Source organism: Manacus vitellinus, unplaced genomic scaffold, assembly GCF_001715985.3.
Source record: "Manacus vitellinus isolate BGI_N305 unplaced genomic scaffold, ASM171598v3 scaffold_10_pilon, whole genome shotgun sequence".
In the NCBI taxonomy this organism is placed as follows: domain Eukaryota; kingdom Metazoa; phylum Chordata; class Aves; order Passeriformes; family Pipridae; genus Manacus; species Manacus vitellinus.
In genome coordinates, this window is record NW_021938838.1 from 5394743 (window position 1) to 5412688 (window position 17946).

Sequence of the window (17946 nt, forward strand, 5' to 3'; positions counted from 1 at the left end):
CACGTGTCAAATCTGCATGTGCTCTTTGAACCTCTCCAGTGCACTCAGATGGCAGCGAGGCAGGAATCGCCAGGTTTGGGAATGTTGGGCAGCGAGGTGGGAGAAGTGAACTCCCAGCCAGGGTCCTCCCCCTTTTGAAGTACAACACAATGTGTCCTTTTCTTGAAAGGGACCTGTAGTGTTTGGCTGGGTGATGCTACAGCTCTGAACGATGACATTTGGGTTTAAGGGGTGACTTTATTATAGTTTCGTTCAGATTTTTTAATTTTTTTTTTTCCAATTTTTACTCCTGACATAATTTCCCAGAGAGCGATGCCAAATGTTTCCAGTTGTAACCTATTAATGTATTATTAATAGATTATTATTAGGTCACCAGCAGTTTTTGACTATGAGAAGAACATATTTATTCATAGAATCATAGAATAGTTTGGGTTGGAAGTGACCTTTAAGATCATATAGTTCCAACCCCTTGCAGTGGGCACGGATGCCACCAGTACAAGAAATTATTTTCAAATACCCTGCTTCATTTTTAAAATTTATTTATTTATTTAAATTATTTTTATTATTATTATACGGTTTGTTTTTTTTTTTCAAGGGAATAAAAGAATAAGTGAAATTGTAATTCATAAAGGCTGTGATCTATGGAGTGTACAGAGATATACAGTGTATGTATCTATCCAGTGATTACTGTAGAGAATTTCAACTTCCCACATTTGTGGTGACAGGAAAATTTTGCTTTTTTGTTGGTTGATAGCTTTAGGAGATCGCAGTGAGTCTGTTAAAACACCTGTCATGTCACCAACATAAACTGCAACGGGTGGTTTTTCACCAGGGAGGCCTTGCTCACAGAGAGCCTTCCATCAAAATCCTACTGCGAGCACGAGACATTTTCTGAGAGGAGTTCCCAGCCTTGGAGAGCAGTGTGGGCACCAGAACAGTCTGAGCACTCTGAAATTGTTTTAAACTGCTGCTGCTCCCAAATTCAGTGGCTTTTCCTCCCTGGTTCCGCTGCAGTGCAAGACTTTCCAAGCAGGAGTCTACCACATGACAGCCCGAGATAGGTTTGTCTGGAGGGATTGGAGTATCTGAGGGGAGAGAGCTTTTTGTCTCTTTTTTATTTATAATCCTCCTTTGCTTTCAGCAAAATTCAATGAAATGGCAAATGAGCTGATGAAATTGTGGTTTGTGGTCCCACTGCGAATCCAAGGATAGCTCTCTTGCCCTCAAGTAAAGCAGAGGAAATGGGAGCAGTTTTTAGTTAAAAACATGTAATCGAGCTTAAACCTTGTGCAGCAGCAGATCCTTCAGGTGCTGGGGGAATTTTTATGCAAAGCCTGTGGTGACTATCACGGAGTTTGGACTGTCATTGGGAAGAGGACAGTCCAGTGTGAATTCACAGGGTCACAACTTTGTTCTTTCAAAATCCCTCCTCAGCTCCTGCTGCCCTGGTGGGGGTGTGGGGGCTGTGGGGTCTCCGTGAGGGAGGTCAGGGCTGTCCCCAGCCTGGGCAGAGCTGAGCCCTCAGAGACACCGGAGCTGCCGCTGTGCCAGAGGTGGGAAACGGGAAAAATGGTACCTGGGAATAAGGAGTGAGGGGGAAAGTGTGAGGTGTGAGCCCCAGGGAGAGGAGGATGAGGAGGAGGAAAAGGAGGAAGGGCTCCCGGTGTGGAGCAGGGATTCCAGGCAACCCTGGAGGACCCCAGGCAGGAGCAGGTGGGTCTGTCCTGAGGGGACTCGGGCTGGAGCAGGGGAAGTGTGAGGAGGAGGGAGCCACAGAGAGGAGCCCTGAGGTCCAAACTGTGAGCCCCTGCTCCCCCTGTGTCCCCACTGCTCGGGGAGAGGAGGGTGAAGAGCTGGGAATGATGGAGTGACACTGAGCCTGGGGAAATGGGCCAGATGGGATGACAGGGTCGTTTTAGTTTTGCCTTGTTCTCACCACCCACCTCTATTTTAATTGGCAATTAAATGAATTTTCTTCAAGTCAGTTCTGGTTGGCCATTGATGTCCAAATAAGTGGCCTCCCTGTCTTTATCTTGACTCAGGGCCTTTTCCATCTCGTTTTCTCCCCAGTTCCGCTGAGCCCGGGCAGTGAGGGAGGGCTGGGTGCTGGTCTGGGTGCAGCCAAGGCCAACCCTCCACTCTTGCTTTGGTAAATAGTGTCCCATGTCTCATTCTGTGCCTCGTCCTGAAGTTTGGATGTTTGAGACATTTGCATTGTTTGACTTTTTATTTAACCTTTCTCCTCAATATTTGTCATAAAAACGAAGTTGTATTCAAATTCCAGGGCTAGCAATGGTTCTTTTTTCCTGTGGTGTTCTGGGATTCAATCTCAGTGAATGCCCAGAAAGGAAGGATCTCCTTGAGGTCCTCTGGCAGCCCTATCTTCAAGCTGGTATGTGCTTTAAGACCACTTAGGAGATTGTATAGTCAGAAAGAGCTTAGGTATTGGCCAGGTTGTGAGACACTATGGGATTATTTTTCTTCCTTTAAAAATAATGACCCAATACAAGAAGTCTATAGAGTGACTTTAAACAATTATGCAAAATGCTTTATATTCACCTAAAGTCCATTGTCATTGGTTTTCTGTAGTCTATATCCCTGTCTGTAATCTTTTCTGAAAGTGTAATGCAGTTTTTAAAGAGGCAACAGAAATGAAATGTAAAATCAAAATAGTGAGAGCACACAGGTAACTGAAAAGTCTGCAACAGCAGTAACTTGAAGAGCAAGTAGGGAATACAGAACAGATTGTCTGCAGAAAAACCTTTCACTTGCAAATATATTGTTCAGAGATGTCAAAATCTGAAAAGTTTACTTAGCAATTGCAAGTTTTTGGTGAAAATCTCTTAATCATGTATTTTATCCTGTGATTTGTGCAAAGTGAATCTACTGGACTCAGAGAAGGAATTTGAGGCAAAGTCTCAAACCTTTGTGCTTTGGGACATTTTTCTCTTTATGCCAGCTTTCCTAAATATTTTAAACCCTTAATGTAAAGTGAGACAGGATTATTGACAGCTACTGTTCAATTAAAATTATCCTTAGTTATACTGTTGGTGCAGCTCATATACTGTATGACAGCCCTGGTATTTAGTAAGAAATGTTATAGTTTGGTTTTTCTACACTTTTGCAGTAGACTGAGGTTGAATATTCTGCCAGTATTCAGTGCTAAGCATAAAGATGTACTCAATACCTGAAACCACTTTGCCAGGAGAGCCTTTCGAGATCCTGGGCTATGATGAGGAGGATAACAAGGTCTCTATTGCTGCTGCTCAAATTGTGAAACTGGGTGTGCATTTGATTGGTCACAAAAGGTTCACATCCAGAGTGTTTTGTTTACCTCCTACATCCCCAGTTAGCCTGGTCAAAACCTCTCCATCCTCTTGAAAGTGCATATTCATAAGATTTGTTTATGAATTAGAGTCCCACAAATATAAAACTTGATAAGTTTTTCCCCTTAGATTGAGAGACATTTCTTCCCAAAATCTGTAAACAAGCCAATAACATCGAAACATTTGAGGGCTCTGTTCCGAAATGGACACTCATAATGTGCTTTTTATTATTTTTCTTTTCCCCCCAGTGAAATTTGATGACTGCAAGGGGAATAACCAGTTGAACTTCGAGGTCTCTAACCCAGACTTTCGGGTGGAAGGCGACGGGTCTCTGGTTGCACTAAAGAACCTCTCAGGAGCTGGCACAGCCTTGTTCGTCCGCGCTCGCTCCGAGCACGCCGAGGATACGGCGGAGATCTTCATCGCTGGAGCGAACGAAAAGCACGGGGCACTAAAGGTGAGAGAAACATAAAGGACTAAAAACAAGGACCAAGGAGATGCTGCTAAATATATACGTGTGCCATCTAGGATTGTAAGCAGTTTTAATCTGTTTGCAGAGATCAAAATCATTTTTCAATCCAGCTGTTGCTGTAACAGTTCAGCACTCGATTTAATTCAAGATGCGAATTTTCCGGGTTTTCAAAGACGTGTTACATCTTCAGGTGCAGATGCTAAACATTCCTGTAGAATTGATTCAAATGACAGAGCCCAAGTACAGAATTGACTGGTTCTTCTGGTGTATGTTGTGCCAGGTAGCTACAATTTGGCCATAACTGAAAATGTAAAATCATAGTTTAAATGTATAATTTAGAATTTACAGAACCTTCACGTTCACTCCAAGTCTAAGTATGTGGGAATGAATTCTATGCTGTGAAATTTAAATTTTCATGTAGGTCTGCTTATCTGACATTGTTATGTGTTAAACTGTATAAACATCTACACAGATAACAACACATATTTACACTGTCTCTTTGCACTGGTGATTTTTGTTCTGCTCTGTCCACTGTGTCTTTTCATTTCCACTTCTGAATGTCAGTGTAAAACAAACCTCATGCTATGGGGCAAAAAGTGCTTCACAAATTGATTGAATTGTTTTCTTCACACCCAGGAAAGTAACAAAAGGAAATGTGAGATAGTCTTCACTTCTGTGTCTTGGCATTTAGGAGAGAGGTAGGAAGGGCAGTGGCTTACTAGAAAATTAAGCCTGGTACCTTTACAGACCTATAATTTCACAGAGGCATAAAGAAGCCACGATAAAAATGATTGATCTGTTGTCTTGATTTGGTATTTAGATGTTCTGTTGCCAGCATTCTCGTTATTTTTCCAACAGTATGTTAGTATAACTGAAGTCTTCCATTAAAAAAAAACAAATTAGCTTTAGGGGAAAGGTTGAACTAACTTCTGAAAGTCTGTGGCTGAGGAAAGGTTTTGCTCTGCACTTTAAGCAGCACGTGATGTGAATATAGATTGCAAGCAGGAGAGAAAGTACCAGAACATGGAACTGCAGAAGGTTGATCAGAACACTGAAATGGGATTTAATTTTATTTAAATATGCTGTTTCTTCACAAAATTAGATTTTGACACAGTCATGCTTGAGAGAGTCTCTTAGGTGGAGGAGCTGTGAGTTTAGGACCACAGACTGCCAAATTCAGAGTAGGAAAGCTACACTTGTAGGAACAAGCTGGGCACTTGGCTGTCCTGTGCCTCAGGCTAGCAAGGCATGATCCTTCTGGTGTATTCACAAGAACATTTAAATGATTCTGTTTCCACCTCAGGTTCTGAAATCTTAGGAGCAGTTTCAAAATTGGGATTCTCATTCTCCAGTTAGAAGTTACAGAAACCACAGAGAGGTTTGAGACATCTCTGACAGGAGGTCTGGAGTTAAACTTCAAGGGATTGGTTTATGTGTGAAGATCTGACTCTCTGAGAATCATATTCTGAAGCTTTATTCTAGTTTTCTCAGGGAAGCAGCCCTTCAATGTCTCTGAGGGGAGATATTCTATGGAAGTTCTAAACTAGGGGAAATCATGTCTCATGAGTAGGAGTTAAAAAATGTGTATTTGCACAGACCATGACATAGCTTTGCCAGTGACCTTTACATCCTGTTTGGGTTCTGGGTTTTCTCCCCTCAAAATGTTCCAGCAATATTAATTAATGCCTAGTGTTGAGATCCATCTGCAGATTGCATTTGAAAGCCAAGTCTGATTTGGCCCCACTCCTGGATTCTGTTCCAACCACTTTCTGCTGCTTCAGAGAGAGAAAACCAGCCTAAATCTGGCATATTCTGCCACTTGCCAGTCTTCCCTCACAGGTGACTCCTCAAAGCAGTGTCACATCCTCTCTACCTGCATTTGTCACATTTTTAAGGATTTGATATTCAGCTCATAAACAGATGATTACCCTTTTAGGATGGTGATCCTTGGTGTCTGAAGTGCTGTTGGGAGTTACATGATGCATTACTGTGCCCTGGGAAACCCATCTAGTGAGAATCATCCCCTTCTTCAAGGGAATATAAAGGTCTTTGAGGCTGGTTGTCCTGCTCTGGCCTCAGCCAGCACTCCATAGCTGTTAAACCAGTATTTTTCCCCCAACCTTTTCAGCTATTTGCCTGTTTTAAACACAACACAGACAGTGTTGTCTTTCTGTTTGTCATCCTTGAGAAGGATATAAAGACTACAGCCTCCTATCTAAAGTGATTTTATGATAAATTTGAACTTAATCCTGTACTTTTGCAGTCTAAATGTGTCAGCATGGAAACAGCAGAACTGCTCCATCTGTTTATGCAAGGAGCCTTGGCTAAGAAATGCTCAGATGGAGCCTTAGTAATTCAGCATATTTCTGTAGGGTTAAGATGAGCACATGCTAGAGCACTGCTTAGCATTCAGTACTTAGAGTACAGTACCTTGTCTAATTAGGGGATAAGTAGTTCTTAAGTATTTCCCCTCTGCCAGCAACTGCCATTTCTTTTCTGAAAGCATGTAACCTACATCTGTGAAATCCCATTGTTAATGTTTCTAATTGCAGATTCCCAACGTGTTTGGAAATGGCTCTCAACAATGATCTCCGATGTGCTGACTGGCAGTCTGAGCCAGAACAGAGCATAGTTCCTAAAACTTTCTGATTGCTACCAGCCATACTTTAGAGGAATATGGGAGTTATTTAGAGGTGCAATCTGGAGTGTGCAGAAAAGCTTCTGGTATTCTAGGGGTGAAGAGGTGTGGTTCTTTCCTACTAAAGATGAGGGAAGATTCCAGCTGGCCTCACTGATCAGTCCTATGTGATTAACTTACATTAACTTCGAGGCCATAGAATAATGAGTGGCTGTTAGAATAGCACTTACTGTTTAACTCCATTATTTTCATCTAAAGGACACATTTCCTTACCCTTCTACCACAGGCACAATAGATGTGCAGAGCCTGCAGCTTTCTAACAAAGGGTGGCCATGACTGCAATATGGTAAGAGAGGTGGTTCCTCAGCATCATCAGCCAACTTGGCTGTTGCTCTCTGATCACACAATGTTTTGCAGGGTCTGGTGACAGAAGAACAAATACAACACTGCTGCTCTTCCTGATGTCTGGATATTACTACAGAATAACCTAAACCCCATGAATCTCTGTACCTACAGATATGCAGACATGCTACAGAGCAAAAATCTGTCCATCAGATTCCAGTTAGATTGCTTTCTGCAACCTGCTGGTTCACCTCTTCCTCCTATGATTTTGGCCAGATATACTGGTCTCTGTCTGTCTTGGCAGAAGAGAGTATTCCCAAAAATCTACAGTCATTTCTGAGGGGAATGTAGAGTGTGAGTGCAGAGGAGAGCTGCCCTGAGCCTGTGGAAGGTGTAACATCACTCTTTAATAGTTATGTGTGTTCACACTTGAACCCTCAGGCAATCAGAGTGCTCAGTGAAAGAAGGGAAGTTCCCTTGCATTCCCCATGGAGTGGAGCTGGAGAGCTGGGAACATCTGTGCTCCTGCTCTGCTCTGCCCAGTGCTCTCTGGATACAGCCCCACACAGCCGGGACTGCAGTGCTTGGTGATATTAAAGAAGTGTTTTGATTCACCCAGGATTCCCAAAATGAACTTTGGGTGCATTCTGAATAATTCATAGAATCGTTAAGCCTCAAATCCTGAATGGAAAAATAAAGCACTCACAACCCTAGCTGGGAACAAACGGGCTGAGCCAATGACTGGCAGCAATATTTATTTATATTTTGGGCGTCTGTCTTGTCCAGTCCTTGATCCTCACTTTATTTTATGGATGTAGGAGGACAACTGAAAGCTGGAAATTCCATCACATTTGGACATTTTTTCAGACATTAGTAGATTTATGTATTTATTAAAGGAGCCAGTTTTTGTGGAAGACAGAAAGTATAGCCAGCCTTTTGTAGAGCCTCATAATAAATGGGGAGTTCCAAAAGGTAGCAAGCTGGGAGTTGAACTGTGTCCTCTAAGGCTAAATAAAATGGTTGTCTGCTGGTCCTTCTCCCCCTCTGAAATCTAATGCAGGTTTTAATGAACATACCCTTAGTATACCGGGAGCTGAAAGAAAGCCTTGGGAAACAGTCTGTCTCTGCCTTTTTCTGTGTGTTGGCAGGTGTTTTTTTTTTTCTTCTTTTTCCTTCCCCACAGCAGAGGGAGTTATTTAGGACCTTTTTTTGTTACACCATTACAGACACAGGGTGAGGGGTGGAGGGAAGTGAGATATCAAGAGTCTGGCACCAAAGCAGATAAGAGGGCAGGCAGATATTTGGAAATTCCAGGCTGGTAGTAACTTCCCTGTATGGTGCTCAGCAGTCTGCCATACAGAAGGATGAAATGATTAAATAGAAGCTGTCAAACCCTCAGGACAGTTTTTCAGGCACAAGATAGAAAAGGACTAGGAGAAAGAAAAGCAGAGATAAGAGTGAGGAGCACACCCTGAGACAGCATGTTGCAGACAGAGTTTAAAACCAACTCCAGCAGCAGCTCAGATTGAAGGAAATGGAGTTGCCCTCGTTCTGCTACTCTGTCCAGTGCACTTTGTACCAGGCAGGGGCTGGGCAGACAGGCTGCTGCTGCTTTTTCCCTTTGTCAAACCGTTGCTTTTCCTGACTGTGTTTATTGGAGCAGGGACAGGAGCCTCAGCAGCCTGGCCAAAAACTTCCTCAGCCGCCTTGCAGCCCCACATTCTGATTCCTCCCGAGTCACAGCCTGGATGGAGATGTTTGTGCCAGTCGCTTTCTGCCTGTGCCTCTGTCTCCTGAAGTATCAAACAGAAATAATGAAACTAAGCTCCTTGGATTTAAATGTTAGCATTTCTTATTTGTGCCTTGCTCTCTACTTTATCCCCAAAGGATAGAGATTGCAAATATTATGGATACGAGATAAAAAGCGCCCGGAGCCACAAATCCTACATGTGTGGCTTTCTGCCTTAGAACCGCTGATAACGGATCAATAATCTTATTATGAATCAGGATTCTCTCATGGAAAAAAAAATATTTAGGCGTGGAAGTGTGAATAGTTGAGTTTAGTCATCTGGCAATCCAATAAGTTATTTGGAAAATAAGATCAAGAATCAGCCTCTCTGATAGAGCAGGCAATCGTTCCCATTAACGTAGATTAGCATTTTTTCAGTTTAGAATAGAATTCCAAATAGGCTGAAAATGACTGTGCAAAGTCTGAAGATGGACTCCAATATGAGATATTGACAAACAGGCTCCAAGAGTTCCGTGTTATTAGATTTTGCATACAGCAGTTGCTGCAGAAAGCGCCGCGCCGCATAAATAAAATGCCATGTTTTGCATTTAATTTTAAGGCACAAAATAGAGTAAGTCACAGGGGTGCATCAATATCTACGACAGAGTTATGAGTTATTATACTGATCAAAACAGTGTATAGAATACCAGCTTCATAAAAGCCACGGAGAACTTTTGCCTTTGGATACGAGGGTGTCCTTCAGGCATATAAAGAAGGATTTTCTTACAGAACAAACAAAAGAAAAGTAATTTTATCACTTTTGTGTTCAGTTTGACAGGGAGTTTAACATCCTAACATTCTCCTAGACATTAAGTTATTAAGTTGTTATCACTTGTGTTACTTTTGTTATCTCACTGCAAACACATTGACTTGGAATTTATGCATTAAAAGCTGAGGTACAAGTGATTTTGGAATTTAATACCTTAGTGTTGATGGCATTTTGGTAAATGACTTTTCCCTGCTTTAACCATCCTTGAATGGATGCTATTTTTTTTAACTTTAAAATCTGCAATGCTACATTTCAGGTTTCACAGAACACATCTTAATTAATGTCAATGAAAGTAAGAGCTTATTCTCATCAATGGGTCATTCTGTAGTATCATTTAGCTACCTTTTTGATTATATTTTATAAAAATCCTCCATGCAGACTGCTTGCTGTCAGGGAAACAACAAAGAGATCCTTTTATATAAGAAATCTCCTTAACCACTCTTTTCCATAGAAATTCCAGTCACCTACTATCCCTTTTTATCCTTCAGCCAGATCCTGAACCTGCTGAAATGATGAGATTCCAGCAGGCTTCAGATCCAACCTGGAAGCAGGAGTTGTGTCTGGCAGTGCTGTGTGGACAGGGCTCCCACACCCCTTTGCTGGGCAGTTTCTGGGTGACCCTGTGAGTCCCATGGCACAGCAATTCTGATTTTCTGTGTATTTCCATATATTTCCTCTTTTTGCTGAGCTCCACAGCCTCCCCTCCCCTCTGCTGACAGGCTTGTGCTTCCTCAGGCCTGGGCTGAATTTATCCTTCCAACTTAACACTGCAGATTCCCAGCACCAAAGAAACACAGGTTTCATATACAGTGGCTTTGGAGTTTGCTCTGACAAAGATCCATTTATCTGGGAATTATTATGGTGCCAAGAGATGTGGCAGTTGCCATAGCAACAATTACATATTGTGTTGAATGCCAGAGTAAATGCTATAAAGAACAGGGGCTACTGGTGGCTTTCATTAATTTAATGTTCCCTTTTTCGGACCAAGTGTGACTCGTGGGTTTATTCACTGGATGTAAAAGTGCTTGGATCAAATGTGTGGGCTCACTTTGCTTCTCTTTCCCTCAGTGAGCAACTGCAGCATGTAAATGAGGAGTACTTGGTTATTTAAGGAGAGAAAAATGGTCTTATAGACTGGAAATGTGAATAATTGACTGTGAAACAAGGTGTTAACTTCTGTGAGCGTTCAGTGCTTTTCTCTCTGAGTAATCTACATTCACATTTTATGTGAACCAGGGATGTATTTATCCAGGAAAAGGGAATTCATGCTCTTCAGCAGCAAGCAGAGCTTAGGCAAGTATCAGATATGTTTAACAGTGATTCAGAGGTGAAATTAGATTATTTTTGAAACAAGCCTTGTTAATTATTTCAAAGTATTTACAGGCTGATGTAAAGTGGGAGGTAAAATTCTTTGTAATGAAAACATTTTATTAAAACCAGCTAAAATCATAATTCCTTCCAGCCCTGAGCAGCATTTAGGCTGCTCCCTTAGTTCTCCTTGCTGCAACAGGTACTATAGAACATTTTCACTATTCCTTGGTGTGCTTCTGCTGTAAACTTAAGGCTTTCATAAACTCTCAGACCCAGATGCAGTTCTGGAATGCAACCAATTTTACTCTATTTTCTTTGAAAACACAATCAGGTCTTATCCTCCATCCAGAAGACCTAATAGCAAAGCTTCCATGAATCTCAATGAGAGCAATTATTCAAGGATTGCTGAAGAACTAAAATTCATCCTGGCACAGAATGTCAAGAAAATACCTATTTACCTCTTGGACCCCAAACATTTTTTTTTTCTTTTCGAATTTGAATGGTAGATAAGTTGTGGAAAGACATTTTGAATTGAATGAACTTCTCTTTATGATCTGTGACACTAACTCTCCTTTTATCCATTAAAAAAAAAATCCACTAAATTTTGTGGATTAGTGATAAACCATCGTGAACTCACATATAATTTTTTTCAAGTTTTTATTGTTCTGAGTCCAGCCTGAAAATATTCTGGGATAGACAAAACCATGCCAGTCCTATGCATTGATCTTCAGAGACTGATGGACTTGTGTGGAAATTTGTGCCACTGATGTGGGGCACGTGTAAAGAAACCCTTTGTGAAAGGTTTAGATTTTTAATTTATTGTAGTAAATGAGGATATAAGTAGGAAAGCAACAGGCTAAGCATGATTTAGTAGGACATTAAGCAAGATCATAAAGGATAAGTAGATATCTCTTAGGATATGTAATGTCTTTCATTTATAAAGCAGCTTTCATCCTGTAAGATCCTTAAAGTAAAACTATTAAGTACACAGAGAGAGAATGTGTGTGTGCAGGTCTATATACATCTGTTAAGAGAGGTATTTGTATAGATATCTTTATTTTTGATACTTATTTCATAATACTTTTACACCTCAGGATAGGAGCAGAGTCTTTTGGAATGAGGAATTTGGGAAAAGGACCTGATGATTTTGATATGATGCTAAAATTGCCATGACAGCCTTCATGTCCTCAAATCCATAATGAAAAAGAGATGTCACAGACACCAGAAGAACATGTGAGACTTATGGTACAGGAAAAAAATTGTCCCTTTTCCTCCATGGTAGTTCTCTCCTCCAGAATGCAGGAATGATGCAGTCGGTGTATGACAACTGCCCCAGTTCCACCTGGGAGGCCTCACATTTATTAAGGACCAGAGACAATTCCAAGAGGAAATCAGACCAAGTAGTGTTCAAAACTAAGCTCAAGGTTCTTTTTTTGGTGTCAGAGACACAAAATATTGCTGTTTTTTCCCCACTCTAAGCTTTTCCATCAGCTCACAGAAGCAGCGTGGAGTTGAGAAAGAGCCATGATAGGGGAAATTATTCACATGAAAAGATGATTCCCTGAGTAAGAGTTTAGTCATTTCTCTCCATCAGAGACCTCAATAATAATCCCTAATGATTGCCCCAATAGTTCCATGCTGATTTTCACAAACCTGAAGGAACATTTATTATGGTTATTATAGTAACACCTATCTCAGCACACATCTTAAGCATTTAATGGAGCATCACAGGATAAAAATCTACATTTGTCCTCCCCCAAGAATTGATTCTGCCATTGCAAGGACAGATGGCTCCTTTTGGACCTAAAATTCCTTATTTGTTGAACATTACAATTTTGTTTCTTTTACCATTATTCCTTTGCATCTTATTTTGCAGCCAGTTTTTTTCCAGTACCTGGAATAATGTGGCAAGTTGAAGAATGACAGAGTGAAAGCTTAATATAATTTGGTATCTCCATAATAAGCAACTCTCCTAATGCTTACAGTCACCTAGGAGTTATTAATCATCCAGCTCCTCACTTATATCACACCAAATAAAACTGAATAACCTTTGCATTAAGCAGTTGATCCATATTAGAAGAGTTTTACTAGTTAGTTTATACAATTTCTCCTTCTTACTGAGAAGGCCCCTGGGGTGGGGATTGCACAGGAGGAGAGTGGAGGGGCAGCAGGTTGATTTGAACTGGTCCTGCTCTTCCAGTAACTAGTTGCTGCTAATAATTTTGGCACTGATAACATTCCTGAGTGTCCTTCATCACTGTTGAACTGGCAGGTTCTCCGTTAAGGCAACTGGCAAATGGTTTTACTGTAGGCAAGGAGAGACTGGATTTGGCCCCCAGCTTCTTCCCAGCCTCACTGTGGCTGTAGTTTGGGGCACAGCAGGAAACAAGAAGTTTCCTGGTGAGTAGGAATAGATATGCTGAAATATTTTTAGCATTTTCTCTGGTAACTGGCTTGAGTCAAGTTCTAACAACAGAGTCATTCAGGCAGCAGCTGGGAGCAGATACACCTCAATTTACCTGCAGGTCAGCAAACATCCTGCTGGCTGGTGGTGTCCAGTCCTTATTGGACTGTTTGGCTGAAGTCCCAACTCAGCAGGAAAGTGTCTTGAAATCATTTTGTCTTCTTTTTCTTTTCCATCTCTAGAATTACCTGGTGGTTCTGAGATAAATGAACCACGGATCTGTTCTGTGCAGGTTTTCAAGATAAGGAATGGACTATAATGCTTTTAAAATGAGAGTTAGATCTAGCTTTTGGTGAACCAGCCTTCCTGTGGACTAAGTTGTGTGATCTTAGGGCAATACTGTAAATACTTCACTTGATTTAAAGGCTCTCCAATAGTACCAATCCCACTGGAGATCTACTGAATATTTTATGTGGCCAAGCACCTTGTTCTACAGTTAATGTCAAGGCACTATGCAAGAACTGGTTTGTTTTGTTTTGTTTCTTAGATGTGATCAATCATGTTGTAACATAACCTGTGTGCTCACAGATGGAAGTTTAGAATCTGATTTGTGTGTGTGAACTCTGTCTTCAGATTACTCATATCTCCTGTCAGTATACCTTTATAAATTACAGGATTTTATGGTGCTTTAAGGACTTTGCTAATAAGGAACATCACAGAGTTAAGCATTTTCATGTCCAGTTTATCTTTTTTTAATTCTTCTAGAACCTATTTGGTGCTGTATGTTAACATATTAAATATTTGTGTTTTTTTTTTTTTACAGTACTGAGCACAGTTTTATTTTATAAGGATTTATCCCTTAATCACCTGGAAGATGGGGGATAGTACAAGTTTTTTTTTTAATCAGGAAGACTGTACCAGACTTTTGTTCTCAGATACTGACTTAGAAATTCTTTGTATATGGATTTCAGGGGTGTGATTCCATGAAGTACTGGCCTGTGCTAGGAGTTGATTTTACATATATACTAATAAAAATGTGCATTAGTATCACCTGACTTTTTTGACCCACCCCTAAAAGAAATGCTAGTAAGAAATCTTTTAGTGTTTGCACTGCTAATAGTTTCAAAGGCTGTGTCAGGGTGCAGAGGGTTTCCTTGCAGCACAGTGGTGGTGGTGAAGCAGCACATCACCCTGATGAAACAGGGCACTTGAGTGCTCTCCTGAGTTGTATCATTTTATTTTGGATATTGTTGAACTCACTGACAAAAAAAATCCACTAAATTCAAAATTCCTGATTGGCTGACAAATCCTGGGCATTGAAGTTTTCTCTCTGCACAGGAAGAATATTCTCATATCTGTGACTTTTTTCTTTTCCCTGGAGATGAAATAAAAATTCAACTACTTCTGTTTGATGAGAGACTAATGACTGCTGAAAGACTGTGTTGGTGACACAATCCCTGGTGGCACCAGGTCACCCAGTGAATGTGCTCCAGTGTGACAGCATCTGGCAACAAGAATATTCAGACTTGATCTGTTCTTACTGGATCATCTTCTTGCTGCAAACTAGAAACTCTTGCTGTAGATTAAGATGATTATTACACTAATATTCTGTGTTTGCTTTGGCAGATGTTAATCCTGCCAGCCCTTTGCAGCAGAATTGCCTGCTAGAAATTAAACCAGATTGAATTTTTGGTTTAGGAGTTGGGGATTTCTTTATTTGTTTTGGTGCTGTCTCAGTCAACAGCCCTGGACTCATTCATTTACTCATCAAAACCTGAACCTCCACGTTGAGAGGTTCATTGCAACTGTTCACATGGATTTCATCTCCAGCTATGTCTGCAAACATTAATTATATATTAGTGTGGAATATCTTACAAGAGAGACTTTAACACATGTTCTACTCAGTGCTTACATTGTAGTTTTGTTTTGAGAAACATAATAAAGATATAGGCATAGGTATAGGTTGGGTTTTTTAATAAAAAAGAGGAACAATATGTGACAATTTTTCAACAAAGTCATGTTCCTGTAACTTAATTAAAATAATAACCTTATAATTGATACAGTTGGTTGTTCTATCCACTCTGTTTCAATAATGGCTGCAACTTGATACTGAGAAATTTTTGTTTGTCCCTCTTTTGGTTTTCAGTGGATGTGAACTGTATCAGCAGCAGGTCAAGGGAAAAGCTGTCAGCTCTTCTGTGGATAGTTGAGGCTCTGTGTCCTTATCCCTCAGGGAGCTGAGCAGGGCAGCTTAAAGAACTTTCTGACTTTATCTGCAGATGACTTTATTTTCTCTGTGCTGCTGTATTGTGTTGTCCTACATGGTTTTCTCTCTTCTCCTCACTCCCAACCCCCATCTTTTTGAAGCTGATATGGTCATGAAAGTCAGAAAAGTCTCTTACACTTCATATTGACCCTCAAATCAGGAATTCAGGAAAAGGGAAAGGATATTAAAACTTCAGTTTAAAGGTTAAAGGTCAAAGGTAGGGAAGATTTGGCTCTGAATTTGCCTCACATCTATAAATCTCAAATTCACTGCTACCAAAGCTACACGGATGTGTGAGCAAAGACTTGGAGCTTTGAGTTACAAGGTTGATTTTAGGCAAGATTATTCACAAACCCGTGTAATTAATCTGTCATAGGAACACACAGAAAGCAGAGCACCAAATGCAATCCCCATTAAGGCAACAGGAGTCGTTCCACCGACTTTAATGAGCTTTGAATCTACTCATAAATCTGCTGTGAGGAGTGTCCAAATCAAAATTTATTTGAGGGTGACCTTGATGTTAATTGTTAGTGCTCCCATGTTGTTTAATCACCGGGAAAACCGAATGCATTAATGGGACCATCATATGGGATAGTCCCTTCTATTGGACACTATTAGCATCAAGTTGATATATGTAATATTAATTGTGCATAATGTTAGTGGGTAGTCACAGTCTGCCAGTTATATTTTGTGTCTATGAAACAGGGGGAAAAAAAATCTGTTCAGTTATTTTTAATGTCGCTTCTGCCTTCAGCTGAATCCCTGCAAAATTAATGCTTTTTTGATCAGGCAGCTCTTCAGAGGATCTCAGAAGTTTCACATTTATTCAGTGGCTTTTAATCCCAGATTTTGTGTACTGACTGTAATTACTTTAAAATTATATCTGAAATTTGTAAATAACATAAAGCAGATTCTGTTCAGTCCTATGATGCTGATTAAATTTAACATCTGCCAGAAAAGTTCAATCATCTGTATCCCAAATGGAAATGTTTCCTTCTTTAACATGTCATATTTAATTCAATTAGAGGAAAAATATGGGAGGTATATTAGAAGTATAAAAGGGAAAGAGTTCCTTTAATTTTTGTCTACTAAACAGAAAAGTAGCTGGTTTACTTGAGGGAAATAATTACTGTAACTTCTAGAGGTATGAAAATATGGGATAGTTAGAGGGTTGAGAGGGGGAGAAATGATTGGTTTTGTTTAATGGCTTTCTGAATTCCTTGTCAGGGCTGGTAATTATTGTGTCTTTCCTTTTTGTTGGCACTCAGAGCATTAGGCTGCACTTAGGACCATTTCATTAATGGAAAATGTGTTTCTGAACAATTGTGAATTAGATAAGTGACTTGATTAAGACTCAGTCTTTAAAACTATAAAATGAGAAAATAGCCTGAATTAATCTTGACTTTAGACAACAGGAAGATAAGATTCTGGTTTCCAGTGTAAGAGTCTGTGTTTAGAGAAATGGAGAGAGCAAAACCATTCTGCATTTACATGATTTCTCCTTCATTTTGCTGTAGTATTATAGAAGCACTGAGAAAGACTGTGGCTTTAGAGCTTGTTCATACATGCAGTAAATCCAGTGTCTGCCCAAAGAGCTCCCAGAAAAGAACACAAGCTGGACAAAAGAAAAAGTGTTAATTCTGACAATCTTCACTTTGATACCTCTCTGCCCCCAATTTCTGTGTGTAAAGTGGAGATACTCAATAAATGCATTAAAGGAGAGATATTGAGATACAGGGTAACAGGGACCTTTCCCCTTTTGCTGGCAGAGCCCTGGTGATTTTGAAATGAAGGCTGTTCCACTGGCTGGGCTGGTTTAACTCCATTCCAGGCCACCTGCTTGGTGGGTGTCAGCTCAGCTCAGCTCCAGGGGGCACAGGCAGTGGCTTCTTGGAGCTCTTGCCATGGCCTGAGGTTTCCAGGTGGAGCTGATGGGCTTTGTTCCTCTCTGGAGAGTAAGAAGCAATCCAGCAGACATGGGGATATCCCTGCAGATCTTTGCCTTTACTTCATGCTCATCTCCAACAAATTTCCTCTGGCCTTTGGCACCCCATTATTATAATTATTATCTAGTCCAGGAAGACTGATTTGTAATCCTTTCTGATAACAGTGTGATTTACATGCTGAGTTCTGTGGAAGTCATTTAGCAGATGTCTGTCTCTCTCTAGACATACATGGATGTGCTACAGAGATTTTGTGCCAACTAATGAGTATGAATGATACATTCTAAAATGCTTCTTCCATTTATTAAGCTTAATGAAATTTCTTAAAATATCTGAAAACAAACAAATGAAAAAGGGGGTTGGTTAAAAAGGTTTAACTTTTAACACACTGTAACTTTTATCATGGGATGACAACTAGCTTAATTCACTGTAATAATTCTACTAAAAAAAATGGCATTACTAAGCATGTTTTTCCAGCAGAAATTTTCATTTTGATTCCCAATATTTCATATCTGACACTGTTCTAAATGAGAACAAGGCTTTCCAGTTGATATTGATTTGCACATCATTTTTTTCATTTCACTTTCCTATTCAAAAGGAATCAGTGCTGACAAGTTAATGAACTCCAGCTACAAATACAGAGATAAGCCACAGGATAGGTTTAGTACCTGCCTTGTTCTAATTAT

At 40.3% G+C, this 17946-nt stretch overlaps 1 protein-coding gene across 2 annotated transcripts in view; it reads left to right on the plus strand.

Annotated features, from left to right (window-relative positions):
• The window catches only part of CDH13 (cadherin 13), a 444671-nt gene that overhangs the window by 148628 nt on the left and 278097 nt on the right, over positions 1-17946 (plus strand). For both annotated transcript variants that reach the window (XM_018083847.2, XM_018083853.2), the window contains exon 3: positions 3575-3783. In XM_018083847.2, coding sequence (XP_017939336.1) covers positions 3575-3783 — 209 coding nt within the window. The remainder of the gene's footprint in view (positions 1-3574; positions 3784-17946) is intronic.